General features: G+C 43.5%; 1 protein-coding gene across 1 annotated transcript in view; it reads left to right on the top strand.

The window, feature by feature from the left end:
- Positions 1-6,226: 6,226 nt before the first annotated feature.
- Positions 6,227-22,943, top strand: part of LOC139419232 (protocadherin-1-like) — an 81,307-nt gene continuing 64,590 nt past the window's right edge. The window contains exons 1-3 of the mRNA XM_071169203.1: positions 6,227-6,290; positions 7,610-8,427; positions 9,015-11,198. Coding sequence (XP_071025304.1) covers positions 6,227-6,290; positions 7,610-8,427; positions 9,015-11,198 — 3,066 coding nt within the window. The remainder of the gene's footprint in view (positions 6,291-7,609; positions 8,428-9,014; positions 11,199-22,943) is intronic.

Genomic DNA, 22,943 nt, shown 5'->3' with positions numbered 1-22,943 from the left:
TGCCATATGGCATGAACCCAAGGAATGAAACCATTAGTGGCATAGCAATATAGGCCTACTGTACTGTGTTTGAAATGGAATCATTGTGAGACAGAGGAATGATGAGTCAGTTAATGATGAATTGCTGCTGAGGCTTATCCCAGAACCTGTTGCAGTCTGATGACCATGATCTGTCAGTGACCAGGCTGTGGGGAAGAGAAAAGGTCACTGCCACACGGAAGGCTGATGTCACCAGGATGCCTTGTAAAAGCTGTTGATAAAAACTGCTTGTGCTGCAGCTGATAATGACAATGGCGGACAAACATCAGGATTAGATCATTCTTATGTCTATAATTGTTCAATGCATGCCAAAGGTTATATTCTCTATGGCATTTTGATGAATGGAGAGCCATGATTCTAGGGCACTTCAACACACAGAATCCCTGGGCTGCAATTATGACCCAGTAATGGCTTGTGCTATGGTTCTTCATACATCTGAACTGGGTTCTTTATACATCTAGGAATTAGAATACTAGAATGGACATTAACCTTCTTATGATGGTTCAAAGGTCAGCCATGTTGGTCTGGGAGTTGGTCAACCATGGGTTGCCAGTGCTGTAGTAAGATATTGTGTAAAACAATGAATGTGAAGAATGCATCTGCAATGTACATGTAAGTATGTTAGCTAGCCAGCCAGTTTTAGAGGAATGATTCCAGAATGTTAAAAAAAATTCTGCCAACATTCCATTCAAATAATGCAGTCAATCCACAGCCATATACTGGCTCAAATCAGTTCATGTAAAGACAAATTGTAAATGCAACAACAAGTACTGATATTGTATCATATAATAGCACTCACAGCTTTCCAAGAAAACACAATCTGAGACATTTATGGTCTGTTTGTAAATATTTGAGAAGCTATTTGTACAGAAAATGTGTATTAAAACCCATATTAACTGTATTTATAGTTAAATGGCTATGCTAGGTGCACAATAATTCAATTAGACCATTTCTGATACATCACATGCCTTACTTTTATTTGCCTGCATATGTAATGCAGGAAATGCATCAGCTATGCCTCTACTGCCATTCATTTCAATAAAACTACTTTTGGACTTGTCACTGACCATGATGGCTGCTATTTCGCCCCATTGTGGAACTTTGAGGGTTTTTGACGTAGTAATTTAATAGGATCTCTATGGAGTACTTGATATTCTTCTTCACATATTTTGTCTCACTCAATACGATAGCAATCCAAAATTATGCATATTCTGAACTCTTGGATTATGTTTTATTAACGTTTACTTAGAAATATGCTGGAACTGCATGATTCATTTAATATCACAATTACATCAGAATTATTATTATTATATTATGTTTTTGGTGGTGAAAATAACACAAGCCATTGACCTCATTACTCGTTCTGGCTTTTCCAAAACCCCAGTGCTGTTGAACTCACCCTCTGTTGAGGAGATACACACAACTTGCAGTGCTGCAGCCCTCAAAAGCACACGTTATTACAGTCCAGGTTGAGTTGTAATTGTGTATCTGCTCTTATCCGTTACCTGAAAGTATACGGACTCTTATCTCAAATGGAAACTGGGCTTAGACTCTTCAGTGGAGTAGTCCACTCATAGGTATGAATAAGCTATGTATGTTACTCTGTATATTACTTCTGTTATTGAGGCTTCCATAGACTCTTATCTGACGATGAACGTGTGACTATAATCTGAGTTGTGTATGTGTGTACCTGATCTGGAGACTGTTGAAAGAATATTGTTGCAATTATCTCCCTGGAAGTGATTATGTGATCACTTCTAAATGAGTGTTTGGAGTCTCTTATCTAGAGGAAAGTGTGGTTATGGCTTTATTAAGGAGACATTTTAAAGAACCTCTGAGAGACATTCATTCACTGTATGGAGACTCCTGAAGGTCCATATGACACTTACTGGGAGTGAGTTTTATATGATTAGCCTAACTGGGTGAGTGGTATCTTTTTTCCCCTTTAGTATTTAGAATCTCTTGGGATCTTTTTTAGATACTGTATGTCATCTGAGAAGCTTTTGAATTGTTTTCATGCAAGTCAATACAGTTCTGCAGTCCAATGCTGCTTTAATCATGCTCCTTTGTAAAGCAACACTTTCAAAGGAGATCTTGTTTATGGGTCATTGCTGTTGAACTTGATGACTGTCTTCCTCAGCAATGGTGGACATGGAGGATGAGGATGATAATGTGCTCTGGGTTAACTAGCTGTCATTGAGTTTATTTGTCTCCATATGTTTGTCACCACAAGCTCATCACATTAACAGGACTATAGGCTGGAAAAGTAATGTATTCTCTGATCTCCTCCAATTGAGTTTATTTATAAAAACTTAATAGATGGCAACATGTTTAGTTTCTATGTAGCTGTAGTCTTAGGTTTTTTTTTTTTAAAACGGTGCTTTACGATGTACTCTTTAAACATGCTTTTACTCTACGTGCTATCATTCAAGCCACATCGACTGGAGGCTGCCCTGCAAATGTAAAAAGGACACATCAATAACTAAGCAATTAGTGCATCAATAACGTGCACTTCCAATCTTAACGGATTCAAAGGAATTGGATTTCTAATTGGTATTCTAGACATGCTCATGTTTTGCTGTTTAGTTTTAACATGTATTTGCTTTGCAACATTGTTGCATGCAAAGAGGGGCAGAAAAATACTGGCTTACGGCCAAAAATATATGCAGCTATAGGATCGCTAAATTTGTTCACCGATGCTTTTTGGCACACACTCACCCACATACTGTACACACAGTTTTTCTATTCTTGTTGGGTCACAGTGTAACATTTATTTCCATTCAAAATCCAATTTTAACCCTAACCTTGACCCCTAAACCTAACCCAAACCCCTAATTCTAACTCTAACCCAACCGCTAAGCTTAAAGCCTTGTCCTCGTGGGGACATGGGAAATGTCTCCATGAGGAAAAAATGTCCTCCATGAGGAAAAAATGTGACTAACAGAAATGGAATAATGTGAACAAAGGGGGGCCAAAATCAAAAGTAACAGTCAGTATCTGGTGTGGCCACCAGCTGCATTAAGTACTGCAGTGCATCTCCTCATGGACTGCACCAGATTTGCCAGTTCTTGCTGTGAGATGTTACCTCACTCTTCCAAGGCACCTACAAGTTCCCGGACATGTCTGGGGGGAATGGCCCTAGCCCTCACCCTCCGATCCAACAGGTCCCAGACGTGCTCAATGGGATTGAGATCCGGGCTCTTCGCTGGCCATGGCAAAACACTGACATTCCTGTCTTGCAGGAAATCACGCACAGAACGAGCAGTATGGTTGGTGGTATTGTCATGCTGGAGGGTCATGTCAGGATGAGCCTGCAGGAAGGGTACCACATGAGGGAGGATGATGTTTTCCCTGGAATGCACAGTGTTGAGATTGCCTGCAATGGCAACAAGCTCAGTCCGATGATGCTGTGACACATCGCCCCAGACCATGACGGATCCTCCACCTCCAAATCGATCCCGTTCTAGATTACAGGCCTCTGTGTAATACTCATTCCTTCGACGATAAACGTGAATCCGACCATCACCACTGGTGAGACAAAACCGCCACTCGTCAGTGAAGAGCACTTTTTTGCCAGTCCTGTCTGGTCCAGCGATGGTGGGTTTGTGCCCATAGGCAACATTGTTGCCGGTGATGTCTGGTGAGGACCTGCCTTACAACAGGCCTACAAGCCCTCAGTCCAGCCTCTCTCAGCCTATTGCGGACAGTCTGAGACTGATGGAGGGATTGTGCATTCCTAGTGTAACTCAGACAGTTGTTGTTGCCATCCTATACCTGTACCGCAGGTGTGATGTCCAGATGTACCAATCCTGTGCAGGTGTTGTTACACGTGGTCTGCCACTGTGAGGACGATCAGCTGTCTATCCTGTCTCCCTGTAGCGCTGTCTTAGGCAACTCACAGTACGGACATTGCAATTTATTGCCCGGCCACATCTGCAGTCCTCATGCCTCCTTGCAGCATGCCTAGGCACTTTCACGCAGATGAGCTCGAACCCTGGGCATCTTTCTTTTGATATTTTTCATAGTCAGTAGAAAGGCCTCATTAGTGTCCTAAGTTTTCATAACTGTGACCTTAATTGCCTACTGTCTGTAAGCTGTTAGTGTCTTAACGACCGCTCCACAGGTCGTTCCACATTGAACAAGCATGGGAAACAGTGTTTAAACCCTTTACAATGAAGATCTGTGAAGTTATTTGGATTTTTACGAATTATCTTTGAAAGACAAGGTACTGAAAAAGGGATGTTTCTCTTTTTTCTGAGTTTACATACTAACATACAATAGCAGTCAAACGTTTGGACACACCTACTCATTCAGGGGTTTTTTCTTTAGTTTTACTATTTTCTACATTGTAGAATAATAGTGAAGACATCAAAACTATGAAATAACACATGGAATCATGTAGTAATCCAACAAAAATCGATTTTAGATTCTTCAAAGTAGCCACCCTTTGCTTTGATGACAGCTTTGCATTCTCTCAACCAGCTTCACCTGGAATGCTTTTCCAACAGTCTTGTAGTTGTAGAGTCTTGTAGAGTTCCCACATATGCTGAGCACTTGTTGGCTGCGTTTCCTTCACCCTGTGGTCCAACTCATCCCAAACCATCTCTATTGTGTTGAGGTCGGGTGATTGTGGCGGCTAAGTCATCTGATGCAGCACTCCATCACTCTCCTACACAGCCTGGAGGTGTGTTTAGGGTCATTGTCCTTTTGAAAAGCAAATGATAGTCCCACTAAACACAAACCAGATGGGTTGGCATATCGCTGCAAAATGCTGTGGTAGCCAAGCTGGTTATGTGTGTCTTGAATTCTAAATAAATCACCAGCAAAGCACCCCCACACCATAACACCTCTTCCTCCATGCATCACGGTGGAATCCACACAAGCGGAGATAATACGTTCACCTGCTCTGCATCTCACAAAGGCACGGCGGTTGGAACCAAAAATGTCAAATTTGGACTCATTTGACTGAAGGGTAGATTTCCACCGGTCTAATGTCCATTGCTCGTGTTTCTTGACCCAAACAAGTCTCTTTTTCTTATTGGTTTCCTTTAGTATTGGTTTCTTTGCAGCAATTCAACCATGAAGTCCTGATTCACACAGTCTCCTCTGAACAGTTGATGTTGAAATGTGTCTGTTACTTGAACTCTGTGAAGCATTTATTTGGGCAGCAATCTAAGGTGCAGTTAACTTTAATGAACTTATCCTCTGCAGCAGAGGCAGCTCTGTCTTCCTTTCCTGTGTCGGTCCTCATGAGAGCCAGTTTCATCATGGCGCTTAATGTTTTTTTTGACTGCACTTGAAGAAACGTTCAAAGTTCTGTACATTTCCCAGAATGACTGACTTTCATGTCTTACAGTAATGCTGGACTGTCGTTTCTCTTTGTATATTTGAGCTGTTCTTGCCATAATCTGGACTTGGTCTTTTACCGAATTGGGCTATCTTCTGTATACCACCCCTACCTTGTCACAACACAGCTGATTGGCTCAAATGCATTAAGAAGGAAAGACATTCCACAAATTAACTTTTAACAAGGCACACCTTTTAATTGAAATGCATTCCATGTGAGCACCTCATGAGAGAATGCCGAGAGTGTGCAAAGCTGTCATCAAGGCAAAGGGTGGCTACTTTGAAGAATCTAAAATCTATTTGAATTTGTTGAACACTTTCTTTGGTTACTACATGTATTATTTCATAGTTTTGATGTCTTCACCATTATTCTACAATGTATAAAATTGTAAAAAATTTAGAAAAACCCTTGAATGAGTAAGTGTGTTCCAACTTTTGACTGGTGCTGTACATACATACATACATACATACTTAATTACATCAGCATGCAAAGGCTATAAGGACCTGTGCTGGAGCACTACAACTATATAAACCACCCCAATGAACTGTCTCATCCTCTTTCAAGTTACAGCGAGAACTCTTCTCACACATGAAATAATTCAAGTCTAAAATCATTTGCAGTCTGAAAAATAGTGTATTCTTTAGCTTGCGGAATATGGATCAAAGCAGAAGCTAAACTAGCGGGGTAGTGATTAATGGGGTGGCGTAGCAGGTTAGAAATCAAACATGAACATTACAGTGTGTAAATTAGCCCAACAGCAGAGTAGGATGGAGATCTCATCTGCTCAAAAGTAAAGCTGCATTTTGTGATAAGGCGCAGGCCAGGTTACAGATCAGCAACATGTTCCACATGAAGCCAAACACTGACGTGCTGCTGCCTCTGGGTGCTGCAGCTGGAGCCTTAGGTGGGTCAGACCTCTCTCGTATTAGATCAGTCAGATTATGCATTTTCAGTCTTGTCTTTATATCATATCGTCAAGGTTTCGTAAACATACTGTATGGTTTGTTCAACAGTGTTATTTTTTTTGTGGCGTTGCATTCACAAGCTGCTTCTATACACATTTAATGATGTCTAGGAGGCTCAACCTTGAACCGTGGCACTGTACCCTGTCTTTGAGGCTCTGCATTGGATTATACAGCTGCCGTAATGCACACTGGGCCGCTCTCACTTTATCTTCTGTGTAAATTCTGTCTGGAAATCAATTCTTTAAAATATATATATATATTTATGTAGCGCTTAAACAAGTTTTCAATACTGGCTGTTGCTGTTTTCAATATCCTCAGCACTGTGCTGAAGATCTGATTTAGTGAATGAAAACAGTTACAAACTGTCTGCAAAAGCTCAATTTGGTTTAATTAATGTAGCAAAAATAAGGAGGGGAAATCACCCAACATGTCGAACTGTTGTTACACGATTCCACATTTAGATGAATGACATTATCATCCCTATTTGTTAAATTGTTCCTTTCAAATAGAAGATTGGGTGCTTATTGCTTTATAAATTCCCTGTAAGTCACTAAGTCAGTGGAGACATTCTCCAACATCTGAACCATTATTTTTCAAGCATGGCAAAAATGGTCCTTTTGAGAAACATGTTATGCACATTGTTCATGTTTCCTGGGTTTTGTCCCGTTGACAGGGGAAAGATAATCCTTGCTCTCTTAACAAGGATATTATCTATTCCAATGTGGAGAGCTTGTTTTTGGTAAATATGCCACATATGATGAATCGTTCCTTGTATTGTCATTGCAGAAGAAACATTATTTTCACATACCTGGGAGAATAATTTTTTTTCACTAACGTTAAAACCCCTAGAATTATAAAATCTTAATTAAACCCCAATGAAGATACTATATATATATAGTATCAACGGTTTCCCGTGTGTATCAAGAATAGTCCACCACCCAAAGGACACCCAGCCAACTTGACACAACTGTGGGAAGCAGTGGAGTTTAAATGGGCCAGCATCACTGTGGAATCCTTTCGACACCTTGTAGAGTCCATGCCATGATTAATTGAGGCTGTTCTGAGGGCAAAAGGGCGGAGAGTGCAACACAATATTACAAAAATATTCTTAATGTTTTGTACACTCAGTGTATATACATACCGTAGATTAACTATGTTGTTTCAGAGCACATTCAACATAACCAATAAACCTTAAGCCCAAGTATAGTTTTTCATCTTTAATGTGTTATTATTATATTTTTATTTTTTTTGCTGGCAGGTAATCTGGTGACGGACTTCATGGAACTGCACTTGGGAGCAGTTCTGTTGTGGGTCCTGGTGTTGGACTGCTGTGGTTGGGCTGAGGCTGGTATCCTCTACCGGGTCCAGGAGGAGCAGCCCCCCAGCACGCTGATTGGCAGCCTGGCATCAGACCAGGGCCTGCCAGACTCTGGTCACTTGTACAAGCTGGAGGTGGGCTCTCCGTACCTGCGAGTGGATGGGAAGACAGGGGACATCTTCACCACAGAGATCCCCATAGACAGGGAGACACTGAGGGACTGCCGCAGTATTGTCAGGGGCAAGCCCTGCTTCCTGGAGTTTGAAGTGTCCGTCACAGACCTAATCCACAACCAGAGCCCCAGGCTCATTGAGGGCCGCATCGAGGTCCAGGACATCAACGACAACACGCCGCAGTTTCCCTCCCCCGTTCTCACCATCTCTGTCCCAGAAAACACCCACTTGGGAGCTCTGTTCTCCATTCCCCTGGCCACAGACAGGGACTCGGAGAGGAACGGGGTGGCCGACTACGCCCTCACAGCTGGGCCAGACGCGGTGACGCTCTTCGGCCTGCAGGTGGCGGAAGACAGGGGGGAGAAGCTGCCCCAGCTCATCGTCCTGGGCAGTCTGGACCGGGAGCTCAAGGACTCGTACGACCTGACAATCAAAGCTGTGGACGGAGGTAACCCCCAGCGCTATAGCAGTGCCTTGCTGAGAGTGGTGGTTGCTGATGCTAACGACAATGCTCCGAAGTTTGAGAAGGCCACGTACGAGGCAGAGGTTTCAGAAAACAGCCCTGTGGGACACTCTGTTTTGCAGGTAAAACATTATTTTAATATTGCAGAGTGATCAAGGTGTTGTGTACGCTACCGTATAGATTGGATACAACTTTGACTGTGAGAAGACTAAGTGTTTTATATCCACAACTCATTAGGGTCCAACATGCGGTGCTGGGTTTCTAGGTTTTTACCATGATGAAATGCCTGAATGAAGTTACTGAATTTGCAATTTCACAGTGTAGTCTTATTGAACTGCTGCCAGAAGCAGCAAAGCTTAGCCAATTTATTGAATGTTTTTTGAACAATTAGCCCACTCAATAAAGTTTCTTCCCGAGCGGGTATTTTGGTTGACAGTTTCTAAGTCAAATAAACCCTCAGTGTACATTTATTTTCATTTCACATGTGTCTCTCTGAAGCTAGGATGGTGTGTTTTCATATTATTGCAAGATATGTTTATAATATTCACATTTAGACTCCCTTGCTTATCGCCCTCTTGCTGTAAACTAACTTCAATGACATCGGGCTGTAAACCTAAACCCCTTACCCATACCTCCATATGCTAACATTTATCCCTGAATTCTTACCCTGATTCCAACCTCTAACCTAATCCCTTGTCTCTGATTTCAGGTGAAAGCCAATGACTCTGACATGGGCCCCAATGGAGAGATAGAATACACACTACACCAGGCATTAGACCCAGTGCCAAAACTCCTGCGAATTGATCGCTCCACTGGCATCATCTATGTCAAAGGGCCCTTGGATCGGGAAGAAATCAGCGATTTGACATTCTACGTAGTGGCCAGGGACAAAGGTCCCCAACCCAAAAGCTCCAAGACCTTTGTGACAATCCAGGTGACTGACCAGAATGACAATTCCCCTGCTGTGGAGATCCGTGGGATCGGCCTGGTGACCCACAGTGACGGGGTGGCCAACATATCAGAGGACATGCCAGTGGGCACGGCGGTGGCCCTTGTCCAGGTGTCTGACAGGGATGAGGGGGAGAATGCAGTGGTCACCTGTGTGGTGGCGGGGGACGTGCCGTTCCAGCTGCGCCCGGCTAGTGACTCGTCCACTAACAAGAGGAAGTATTTTCTGCAGACTACAACCCCCTTGGACTATGAGAGGGTCAGGGAATACCGTGTGGAGATTGTGGCTGTTGACTCTGGCAACCCAGCTCTTTCAAGTACTAACTCATTGAAGGTGCAGGTGACTGATGTTAATGACAACTCCCCAGTGTTTTCCCCAAACCTGTTTGAGGTTGCCTTTGCAGAGGAGAACCAGCCAGGGGACAAGGTTGTGGACGTGGTTGCCACGGATGCTGATAGCGGAACTAACGCCGAGCTGGTCTACAGCATCGTAGCAGACACATCTACCAGGGGCCTGTTTGAGATTGACCCCGATTCAGGGGAGGTGAGGGCACGGAGCTCACTGGACAGAGAGCATAAAGAACGCTATGAGTTCCGGGTCACTGCGTCTGATAAAGGTTCTCCCAGTCACAGAGGAACAGCCACGGTCGTGGTCAAGGTGCTGGACCGCAATGACAATGACCCCAAGTTCATGCTAAGTGGCTACAGCTTCTCTGTTCTGGAGAACATGCCCCCACTCAGCGCCGTTGGCATGGTGACTGTGCTGGACATGGACCAGGGAGAGAACGCCAGAGTGCAGCTCTCTGTGGAGCCAGACGGAGGGAAGTTTGTGATTCAGAATGGAACAGGAACCATCCTGTCCAGCATCTCCTTTGACCGGGAGAAGGAGAGCAGCTACACCTTCCGTCTGAAGGCCGTAGACGGGGGAGAGCCTCCCAGGTCCTCCTATGTAGGCGTTACCATCAATGTCCTGGATGAAAACGACAATGATCCTGTGGTCACCAAGCCCTCCAACTCCTCCTTCAGACTCCTGTCCCCTCTAGCTGCCCCAGAAAGCCGTGTGGAGCTAGTGGAGGCTGAGGACCTGGACACTGGGCCCAATGCAGAGCTGGTCTTCAGCATCACTGGAGGAAACCCTTATGAGCTCTTCAGCATCTCCTCCACTACTGGGGAGATCACCCTGGCCAAGGAGCTGACCCGGAAACATGGTGGGCTCCATCGCCTGGTGGTGAGGGTGAGTGATGCGGGCAAACCCGCACGCCACGCCACTGCCATGGTACACATCTACGTCAATGAGACCATTGCTAACGTCAGCCTGGTGGAAGCACTGGTGGGACACAGTCTCTACACCCCTCTGGAGACAGACATTGCTGGTGACCCTGACTACGGCCTGGCGGCCCAGCGCAGTAACATTGTCTACGGAAGCCTGGCGGGAGTGGCGGGCGTTGTCATGGTGATCGTAGTGGTGGTGTTTATCCGCCACCGCATTCAGCGGGAGACGAAGAGCGGCTACCAGGCTGGCAAGAAGGAGACCAAGGACCTTTACGCCCCTAAGCAGGGGCCAAAGAATGGCAAAGGCAAGAGGGGAAGGAAAGGAAAGCCCTCCAAGTCCCCCAAGCCCTTGGGAGAGGAGGAGGAGGTCAGTCTCCAGAAGAGTCTCAAGTTCAACCTGGATGGGGTCAACGACAGCCCCAGGATCCACCTGCCCCTGACATACCCCCCAGGCAGCCCTGACCTTGGCAGACACTACCGCTCCAACTCTCCCCTACCATCCATCCAGCTGCAGGCCCAGTCTCCGTCGGCCTCCCAGAAGCACCAGGCAGTCCAGGACCTCCCTGCAACCAACACCTTCGTAGGGACTGGAGGAGATGACAATTCAACAGGCTCAGACCAGTACTCGGATTATAGCTACAAGGCCAGCCAGCCAAAGTACAACAGCAAGCAGGTAAGAGCCAGAGCTTCGAAAGCAAAACAATAATTTGTTTAAATTGCCTGTGACAAAGGTAGGAGGTGGTGTGTTATTAGTGGAGTGGCTGTGATATTTAAGGATATGGATGGGGGCCATTAACGTTGGAAATTCCACCCCAAAAACAATCAAGCAGCCATTTCAGAATGCTGTTGGCTACCTGCTTTTCATCACCTGATTTAAACACACAATCAGTAACTAAAAAAGGCTTTAGTAATTAGGAAAACTTCCATCCACTTGGGGGGGAAAGGGCACATGGGAGTAATAAGAAACTGCTTTTGGTCTCCACTTTTACCGGGGTGGAGACGAGTCTCCTTCCCCTTCTCCCCCCCCTCTTCCCCCTCTTCCCATGGGTTCATTAATCTAGCTGGTGAACGGAGGAGGTGAGGTAGAGGGCGAGGTTCATGTCTGAGTGACTTACTCTTACACTTCTGCTTGACCTCACGCCCTGTGGTCCATACAGGTCACATGCTCTTATCTTCTCACTGCACTGCACTCCACTTCACTTGGCTTGGCTCTGACCCTTCTACCATTGCCATGGAAACAGAAATATTAATAGGCTCAGAGAGGATTAGAATGCAAAAATAAATTAGGGAGAGTATGTCTGTATGTCTCTGTGCATATATGCGTGCTTGCTTGAATGACTGATTGTGTGCCCGTGTGTGTGTGTGTGTATCTACAAGTGTCTATTAGCTTAACCTGACCTGCGCGGTACAATATGTTCAAGAAATTATCCTATTCTTCAAGGGAAATGGGTGACTGGGCTCTGAATATGTGTGGGACACTTTGAGGATAAGAAAGCCTATCTCCAGAACCCAGTCAGTCACCACTGGTTGGCTAGTGGCTGGTGGGTAATTTCAGCAGATGTTGCCTGACAGCTTGGACAATTGCGAGCCCCTGTGGGTTAAGAGAGTCAGTAGTGTGTACAGTCACCACTGTCTCAGTGATGGACAGCATATACGAGCAAAGTGACAATGAACTGTAGCCCTGCAGTGGGTTTGCATGTTTGGGTCTATGTGAGTAAGTCTGTGTTTCCAGGTGGGCTTTGTGCTTGGGTTGTATTTGAGGACATACATGTCTAATCTAGCTATATGCTACTGCTAGTGTCTGTGCTGTGTGCACCTGTACATCAAGCTAGCCTCCTCACCTCTCTCTGTTTGCGTGTCTCTGCATGAGTGTGTAAAGTGTTTCAAAACATGTGTGAGTTGATGGAAAGGTGCCGCAAAAACGTGGACAGATGTTAAAACTCATGTGACATACCTCAGCAGATGTTACCTCATGTATGGCATCCCCTCTCACATCAGGAAGAACAGATTGACCAAAATAAATAATAAAGTTGCTGCCTATTGGAGTGACAGATGTGGAGTGGAGAGCTTACTCTAGTCAACCATGCTGGTCTAAACAATGACTCACATTTTCAGTGGGGATGTGCTCAGGTGTCTGTGACTAGAACTGAGCTTCTCAATGATTCTTGGCAGTGCTGAATGTAAACACACTGGTGCTACCATTCGCTGTCAGCACATATTCATGTCTCTGGCAGTTTCACCTCTTCTCTTTTTAGACCTAGCTCCAATAACTGGATGTAGGAGGGTGTTTCTCAATATGCATACTACCATGTTCTGAGCATGAAAATTGGAGCACGGGAGTGTCGTAGTATGTCCAAATCAAGGTACAGTATGCGAAACGGAGCACGGCTAGCACTTTAATGCGTACTCCGTTTCTACATATTTTGCAGCATGCATCAATTCAAGCTTCAACAGAAAGTATGCACAGAAAAATGACGCAACCAAGTAAAAAAGGCCGGACATTATTTGAGCTGAAGTGAGAGACTTCGGAATGAAATGTTGTCTATTCACATCTCATATGATGCCTGACTACAATATTTTATCTTGATACATTATCTTGATACCTGCCTACAATAGCTATGGACTTGCGTAAATTGCAAGCCCATAGTAAGTCAATAGGGCTAACTGACTAGCTACTACTGTTAGCTAGCCAAATAGCCACAAATAATTATTAGCTAGCTAGCTACCCATGAAGAATCTACCCATTCATTTTAGGTCCTGTTTGCCTGTTAAACTATATGGTTAGCTACATTATTATGATTCACATATAGCTAGCTGATAGTTAAACTTTTGCTTTGTGTATATCTTGTTTCGTCTCTATTGCGATTTTCCTGGCTGGAGGAAGGTTCAGGGAATGGGTAAGTCCATAGTAAATCAATAGGGCTAGCTAACTAGCCACTAAGATGTGGCAGCTAGCTACCCACAAAGAATGTACATCTAACTTGCATGACATAAGTTTTAGGTAATTTGTGACGGTTTAAATAGCTGGCTAGCTAGATTATTGCGATTCACATAGAGCTAGCAGATAATTATGAAGTAAAACATTTGCTTTGTGATATGTTGTTTTTTCCCTATTGTTGCCATTGTCCTGGCTGGAAGAAGGTTCAGTGAATGGGGAGATGCAGCGAGAGTGTGAGTGCTTTACAAATGTAATGTTTTATGCATTCTCCACACTCTTATCCTCACAAGAACGTGCTCAAGAGAACATCCTTGGAGAATGCACTTACAGCATGAGAATGTGGAGCAGGGTAGTATGCATATTGAAAAACACCCTTAGTGCAAAAATCATTAGGAACGTAGACTGACCAGGTGAAAGCTATCATCCCTTATTGATGTCATTTGTTAAATCCACTTCAATCAACATAGATGAAGGGGAGGAGAGAGGTTAAAGAAGGATTTTGAAGCCTTAAGAGAATTGAGACAGTTTCCTGTGTGTATCAAGAATGGTCCACCACCCAAAGGACATCCAGCCAACTTGACACACCTGTGGGAAGCATTGGAGTCAACATGGGCAAGCATCTCTGTGGAATGCTTCCAGCACTGTGTAGAGTCCATGCCCCGACAAATTGAGGCTGTTCTGAGGGCAAAAGGGGGTGCTCAATATATAGGAAGGTGTTCCTAATGTTTGTACAATCAGTGATCAAGTAAACAACCACTTAAATTCCCAGTGGCGTGATCTGGTCTGGACAGAGCTGTGTGAAGCCTATGGCTATGTCCCAATCCAAATGCCTACCTGCCTCACCTACCTTTGTAGGTTGCCCTTTTCCAGTAGGCAACTGCTGATTGGGATGGGATTCTAAGGCAGCATCCGCGAGACATTTAGTTACATTGTAGCCACTGTAGCACCGTGAGCAACTAGTGCTGGCAATTCAGTGAACAACTATCCCAAAATGGAAATATCTGACACAAATAAAAAGTAAACAAGTTACAAAATTGATCTCCTCAGTACCAGTTCATGAATTAAGTTGACACTGACGAGAATACTTAGCCTACAGTATAGGGTCCTCCTCTAGCATATTGCTTGGTCTGCAGCTCCATCTTTGTGGAATGTGGACATGACAGGTAAGCTTGCATGCATGATACAAACTACAGTTTTTTGAGATAGCCAAGCTATTTTACTGACTGTTTAAGAATGATTATTAGCCAGAATAGTAGTGTTTCACTGTGAAGCTATTACTGCATTAGAACTGCTAATGTTTTATTCTAATGAGTAGGCTTGCATTGTGATTCCTAAACTATCACACCCACACATATTATTAAATGACTCTAATCTCAAGAACATCATTTTATATTTGTTGATAACTAATATTGAAAGGTGATATGATGCAATCTAACTAGATTAGAAAGCTACTTCATCCTAATGTTAGCTAAATGCATTGGATACCAAAAATAAAATAATTATATAAATGCATATCAAACATTGCATTTGGAAAGTATTCAGACCCCTTGACTTTTTCCACCTTTTGTTACATTACAGCCTTATTGGAAAATTGATTATATTGTTTTTTTCCCCTCACCAATCTACAAAAAATACCCCATAATAACAAAGCAAAAACTGTTTTTTTAGAAATGCTTTCAAATATATTACAAATAAAAAACTGAAGTATCACATTTACATAAGTTTTCAGACCCTTTACTCAGTACTTTGTTGAAGCACCTTTGGCAGCGATTACAGCCTTGAGTCTTCTTGGGTATGATACCACAAGCTTGGCACACTTGTATTTGGGGAGTTTCTTCCATTCTTCTCTGCAGATCCTCGCAAGCTCTGTCAGGTTGGATGGGGACCGTCGCTGCACATTTGGAGACTTGTCCCGAAGCCACTCCTGCATTGTCATGGCTGTGTGCTTAGGGTCGTTGTCCTGTTGGAAGGTGAACCATCACCCCAGTCTGAGTTCCTGAGCGCTCTGGTTCAGGTTTTCATCAGGATCTCTATACTTTGCTCTATTCATCTTTCCCTCGATCCTGACTAGTCTCCCAGTCCTTGCCGCTGAAAAACATCCCCACAGCATTGTGCTGCAACCACCATGTTTCACTGTAGGGATGGTGCCAGGTTTCCTCCAGACGTGGCGCTTGGCATTCAGGCCAAAGAGTTCCATCTTGGTTTCATCAGACCAGACAATGTTGTTTCTCATGGACTGAGAGTCTTTAGGTGCCTTTTGGCAAACTCCAAGCGGGCTGTCGTTCCTTTTACTGATGAGTGGCTTCCATCTGGACACTCTCCCATAAAGGCCTGATTGGTGGAGTGCTGCAGAGATGGTTTTCCTTCTGGAAGGTTCTCCCATCTCCACAGAGGAACTCTGGAGCTCTGTCAGAGTGACTGTCATGTTCTTGGTCAACTCCCTGACCAAGGCCCTTCTGCACTGATTGCTCAGTTTGGCCTAGGAAGAGCTGGCCTTCCTAGAACTTTTTCTGTTTAAGAATGATGGAGTTCAATGTGTTCTTGGGACCTTCAATGCTTCAGAAATGTTTTGGTACACTTCCCCAGATCTGTGCCTCCAACACGATCCTGTCTCAGAGCTCTACGCACAATTCCTTCGACCTCATGGCTTGGTTTTTGCTCTGACGTGCATTGTCAACTGTGGGGACCTTATATAGACAGGTGTGTGCCTTTCCAAATCATGTCCAATCAATTGAATTTACCCCAGGTAAACCCCAATCAAGTTGTAGAAACATATCAAGGTAAATATGAACAGTGTAACGTAAACAGGATGCACCTGAGCTCAATTTCAATTCTCATAGCAAAGAGTCTGAATACTTATGTAAATAAAGTATTTCTGTTTAATACATTTGGTAAATGTTCAAAAACGGTATTTTCACTTTGTCATTATTAGGTATTGTGTGTAGATTGATGATACTTTTTTATTTATTTAATCAGTTTTAGAATAAGTTTTAAAAAAGTCAAGGGGTCTGAATACTTTCCGAATGCGCAGTATATTCAATTAAATGAATGCAGCATTGTAATATTATTGATGTCTTTCTCTTGCAGAGGATTAGTCAGATGAACTGCAGTCACCAGATGCCCAAGACTCAAAACATGTGGAGACATCAGCACTTGTCATTTTCAATAAATGTTAACATTTGTATTGGTTTTCCTGTATCTGTGCATGAGTCCTTAAAACACATGCCATTGTACAAAATAAGCAATTCCCAAGTGAGGGACATCAATGAGATTAACTTCCAACATGCATAAGCTTGTTCAATACATGAGGGCACATTTTGTCATGACAACCATAGGTTTTTGTTTTTATAGACAGGCCAGGAGTTTACAGTTTTTTTTGTTTTTATAGACAGACAAGGAGTTTTCAGGTTTTTGTTCCCTAGCCCTTCACTAACCTATGTCATCTAATTGTGGTCTACATTGGAAACTTGCACACAGTGCATTCCCCTGGGACAGAAAATCACATCTGTATTTTAGAATGAGCTTCAAAAGTTACAATTTCCTGACAAATCTGCATGATAAACCATAACATGGGTGAATCTATTTATCTCTAACATTGTGATGGTGCACACTCCTGAATAAAATCCTGGAATATGGTGATTATCCTGTTTGCTGATAGGTTCCCGACAAATTATTTACATCTGTAGGGTGTCAGGGTGGGATGTCCTTCAAACCCGGAACAAGCAGAGACGAGAGGGGAGAAATTAACCTCACTGCTCAAATATCAGTGCTGGTTCAAGTTGCTGAAGCAACAACTACCTTTATTAATGTGCAATAGTTTTGTTAACAGTTTTGCATATTTTTAAGCTTGATCAAGTTGTTTACACTAAGAGTAGAATAACTTAGCCTCTAATGTAAACTAGTAACACCAACCCAATGGTGCAACCAAATAGGGGAAGGGAAAGTGACGAGAGAAAGTTAGCTAACATTAGGTAAACAGACACTGTATGCAGCTTGCTAGCAAAACAGAGTCATCAACGGAATGCACAAATGATTTGGCTGGCTAACAAGCCTAGTTTGAACAGAACACAGCTGGCTGCATTTCCTATCGTTTCCATCAGATGTTGTTAATAAAATGTCTTATCTCCAAACAAGTCCAGAAACGTTTTCTCCTGCCAAGCCATTGCAATGTGGTGCCCACTTTAGTCCCTGAAAACAGATGGGAAAGCATTATTTGCTGCATGTCTTCAGCTGGCTAGAAAGTTCACCAATTCATTATTTAAAAACTGTCTGGGTCTTCACAATTGACGCAATGCTCAATCTATGATTAGGCCTAGTTAGTTTACATGTTCACCTCTAAACAACCGATAAACAGGACGAGTTCGACTACTAGCTAGCTATCGCGTCCGGCGTGTTGGCAATGGGCTGATAAACACCAGTTGATAAACATCATATGAAAGTGATCTGTTGATCATTTTAACAAAATGTTGATGTTAAATAAACATTATACTTACATTAAGTTATTGCTTATTCTTCTGAGAAATGTTTTCCCAAGTGGGGACAACATTTGGGGAATTTTGGGATGCTGCCTTCAAAATCAGCCCAATGAAGGCACCTTAGAAGGCAGCATTTTAAGTTACTTTAGGATTGGTACATGCCCATTTTGATGTCCTGCCTAGAAATTCTGCCTCAAAGGGCAGCATTCTTGTCGATTGGGACACAACCTATACAGCTTACGTGTGTTTGTATTTGTGTAGGTGATTGAGCTTGACGTTAAGGCAAGGTGGGGTCACGAGGTTGGGTTCAGGGATGCATTTATAGGTTTTCCCAACGTGTTCTCCCTCACTCCGAATGTGTGAAATTACATGATGGTTGCCGGGGAGACCATTAGCTTACATTGAGCCCAGTGTTGATAATTAGCCCATTCAGGCCAAAGATTGGACACCTTTTTACATAGCATTTTAATGATGTGTCCCTCCTCCTTAGGAGAGAAAGAACCAGTGTGAGAGATATTAGCACACAGTGAAAGATCAAGGGAAAGGCCTTCCCAGTTCATTTTTAAGTGGGCGTGATGAGCGCCTGTGAAGCCGTAAATCTGTACTTAAATTAAATCCACACAATTAAAATGCCTTATTAGTCAGAGATAGCTGAGTGTTGTCCCCCTGTGGGGCTCCGCCTTCATCTCGGCACTGCAGTGGGCAGCTAGCTAACTCCATCTCCAGCCAACCTGAAGGATTCTCACAGAGGATTCAGGGCTAGCCTTAATTAACCCTACTTCATTGTTCAACTGGCCATACACTGGATGAACTCTAGGCATCCCTGTGAGCTGGGATTAACCCAATTTGGGTTCGCTATCTGAGAGGTGCAGAGATGCATTTCAGGGGGCGAGGCCACAAGCAGAATCTCCTCATCTCCACAGATGGTTTACAACACGGTCATGCCTAATACTCCGTTTCTTGCTGTCTTCCTGAGACCTCAGAAATCCTCAGATCAGAGCACATCCATGATGTATTTAATTGCAGTCGTTCTCTCACTCTCTTCTGCTCCCTCGCTTATTCTCTCTCTGTTTTTCTCTCCTCTAACTATTTCTCTCTTGATCCATCCATCTGGAAGTCACCCTTATCAGACACATAGTCACACACCCACACTCAGACACATGGTGCAGATTCATCTTCTACTATCTGATTCAGAACACTCCAGACACTTCCCACTCACATCCTCTGTAGCAGAACTTAGTCAGGGAACAACGTAGAATTAGGAGGAAGTATTTGGTAGCAGACGAAGACCCGCCTTCACCCTGAGGGGAACAACAGCAATTATCTGCAAATATTTTGTTCGTAGATACTGGAGAGACATGTCCCACTGAGGGAAATCCACCATGTAATGACTAATTCTAATACACCTGGAGCTACAGCAAGACTCCCACTGGGGTGATAGAGTCAACACAGTGAGGACAAGGAAGACAGCCGAGAAGCAAACAACTTCAATTAGCACACTGGCTCTAATGAAAGTGGGGGTCTTTGAACCAGGACAAAGGGATTGATTTCATTGGCATAGGATTTTTAGACAGAGTAGTCTAGGTTTGCCATCTGAGATTGCCTGGCCTGGTCTTGCATTAAGGGATTAGCAAGTGTGCAACCTCTCTGAGATGGACTTGTCTGGGCTGGGTGGACTCTGAGACGGTATGTTGGGTGTGAATGGTGAGAATGTAAAGTGAAATCACAGTGCACTCTGCGCTGCCGCTGAGTTGAAGTGGGCAATTTAAAGCTAACTTTCCCTTGATTACCTGTTAAAAGAGATTACAGCTGGAGACCAAGTGAGACACTCGGGGCACATTCAATCCAAACCAAACCCACAGGCAAGCTAGAGCAAACCTACAGATGGGTTGCCATATAACATCTACAGTGGGGCAAAAAAGTATTTAGTCAGCCACCAATTGTGCAAGTTCTCCCACTTAAAAAGATGAGAGGCCTGTAATTTTCATCATAGGTACACTTCAACTATGACAGACAAAATGAGAAATAAAATCCAGAAAATCACATTGTAGGATTTGTAATGAATTTATTTGCAAATTATGGTGGAAAATAAGTATTTGGTCAATAACAAAAGTTTTTCTCAATACTTAGTTATATACCCTTTGTTGGCAATGACTGAGGTCAAACGTGTTCTGTAAGTCTTCACGAGGTTTTCACACACTGTTTCTGGTATTTTGGCCCATTCCTCCATGCAGATCTCCTCTAGAGCAGTGATGTTTTGGGGCTGTTGCTGGGCAACACGGACTTTCAACTCCCTCCAAAGATTTTCTATGGGGTTGAGATCTGGAGACTGGCTAGGCCACTCCAGGACCTTGAAATGCTTTTTACGAAGCCACTCCTTCATTGCCCGGGCGGTGTGTTTGGGATCATTGTCATGCTGAAAGACCCAGGCACGTTTCATCTTCAATGCCCTTGCTGATGGAAGGAGGTTTTCACTCAAAATCTCATGATTACATGGCCCCATTCATTCTTTCCTTTAAACGGATCAGTCGGGTCCCTTTGCAGAAAAACAGCCCCAAAGCATGATGTTTCCACCCCCATGCTTCACAGTAGGTATGGTGTTCTTTGTCCTCCAAACACGACAAGTTGAGTTTTTACCAAAAAGTTATATTTTGGTTTCATCTGACCATATGACATTCTCCCAATCTTGTTCTGGATCATCCAAATGCTCTCTAGCAAACTTCAGACAGGCCTGGACATGTACTGGCTTAAGCAGGGGGACACGTCTGGCACTGCAGGATTTGAGTCCCTGGCGGCGTAGTGTGTTACTGATGGTAGGCTTTGTTACTTTGGCCCCAGCTCTCTGCAGGTCATTCACTAGGTCCCCCCGTGTGATTCTGGGATTTTTGCTCACCGTTCTTGTGATCATTTTGACCCCACGGGGTGAGATCTTGCGTGGAGCCCCAGATCGAGGGAGATTATCAGTGGTCTTGTATGTCTTCCATCTCCTAATAATTGCTCCCACAGTTGATTTCTTCAAACCAAGCTGCTTACCTATTGCAGATTCAGTCTTCCCAGCCTGGTGCAGGTCTACAATTTTGTTTCTGGTGTCCTTTGACAGCTCTTTGGTCTTGGCCATAGTGGAGTTTGGAGTGTGACTGTTTGAGGTTGTGGACAGGTGTCTTTTATACTGATAACAAGTTCAAACAGGTGCCATTAATACAGGTAACGAGTGGAGGACAGACAAGCCTCTTAAAGAAGAAGTTACAGGTCTGTGAGAGCCAGAAATCTTGCTTGTTTGTAGGTGACCAAATACTTATCTTCCACCATAATTTGCAAATAAATTCATAAAGAATCCTACAATGTGATTTTCTGGATTTTTTTTCTCATTTTGTCTGTCATAGTTGAAGTGTACCTATGATGAAAATTACAGGCCTCTCATCTTTTTAAGTGGGAGAACTTGCACAATTGGTGGCTGACTAAATACTTTTTTGCCCCACTATATGGCACCTGTACACAGAAAAACATGATTCTGGCAATACCACTAATGTATTCATATCTGTGACGCAATGGAATTCTTTTCCCTTTTCCCCCAACCATAACCTCTGTTGATTTTATCAAATTACCTGACTTGCTTGTTGATGCATTTGGAAAATATTTGGGAAATAATATTAGAAAGCGACACTCCCAGCATCTATCTGAACCCAATGGAAAGCTGAGCCTTTGGTTCCCTATGTTCTCTGCTCACTTCTCTGCAGACAAAGATGCTTTCTGCAGGCTGCCCATGGTCAGATTCCCACTTTTATGTAAACATTTAATGAGAAGCTCCTTTAGGTAAATCTGTGTGGAGGCTCAGCTCCCTGATGGCATTGCCTTTAGCTCAGATATTTTATCACCACACATCCCAGCCTCCTTACCTTCTGCCAGGCAGATTAGTGCTTTTATCAATAAGCAGCTTACCGCCAAAGCGTCCCTCAATAATGTGCCATGGTATTTTCTCTCCTGCTGCTATAACTCTGAGGCTCCTCTCTCTTCCCCAGCTCCCTCTCTCTATGTCTTCCCCTCTCTCTCTCTTGCACTCTCTCCTCTCTCTCACTTTCCCACTTTCTCTCTAACTCTGACTATTGTTAACTATCCTCTCATCTGTAAGTGTGAGCAGTGTGAAATCTCCCTGTGTGTAGTTAAGCAGGGTTTGGCTAATTGTAAAAGATTGTCGTTTTCTGAATGCCAAATCACTATCATGTTTATTTATAGGGTGGCGCACAATTGGCCCAGCGTCACCCGAGTTTGGCCAGGGTAGGCCATCATTGTAAATAAGAAGTTGTTTTTAACTGACTTACCTAGTTGAATAAAGGTTAAATAAAAAATGTAGTCCGAGTAATCGCTCCAACCTATCCAGTGTGGGACTTGATTAAGATAAAAACCCAGACTAGACTGTCACTAACCAAGCATTGGGATGGTCAAACCATTGGAAATGTACAGAACCTCCAGAATGTTTAACATTGTAGAGGTTTTTAGTCCCTGAGAGAGAGAGAGAAACACACAGAGAGAGAGAGAGAGTGAAAGAGAGAGAGAAAGAGAGAGTGAAAGAGAGAGAGAGAGAAAGACAGACAGAGAGTATATTATCTACTTCACTTGCTTTGGAAATGTTAACATATGTTTCCCATGCCAATAAAGCCCCTTGAATCGAAATGAATTGAGATAGTCTACAGGTCAGATAAGGAACCCATACAGAGCCTGGGAGAGACACTAGGAGAACAACAGCAGACTCATCAACATACAACATACAACAGACCCATAACCCCATTAGAGGTCCTGTATAGAGCACCAAAAAATACATTAGGAAAGTGTACACCTTTAATGCTACTTAGCCACAGAGGTGCCCAGTTACACAGATTCAATCAAGTTTATTTATTTAATTGTAGATTAAAATGTCATGTTTTGCATAATACCCACGTCAGCCAAAGGCCACATTTCATTGGAAATCTTTAGACCCAATAGATTTTTATGCGTTCTGCTGTGGTTA

Source organism: Oncorhynchus clarkii, chromosome 10 (genome assembly GCF_045791955.1).
Source record: "Oncorhynchus clarkii lewisi isolate Uvic-CL-2024 chromosome 10, UVic_Ocla_1.0, whole genome shotgun sequence".
Taxonomy (NCBI): Eukaryota; Metazoa; Chordata; class Actinopteri; order Salmoniformes; family Salmonidae; genus Oncorhynchus; species Oncorhynchus clarkii.
Note: the sequence above shows the minus strand (reverse complement) of the source record. Positions and strands in the feature narration are given on the sequence as shown.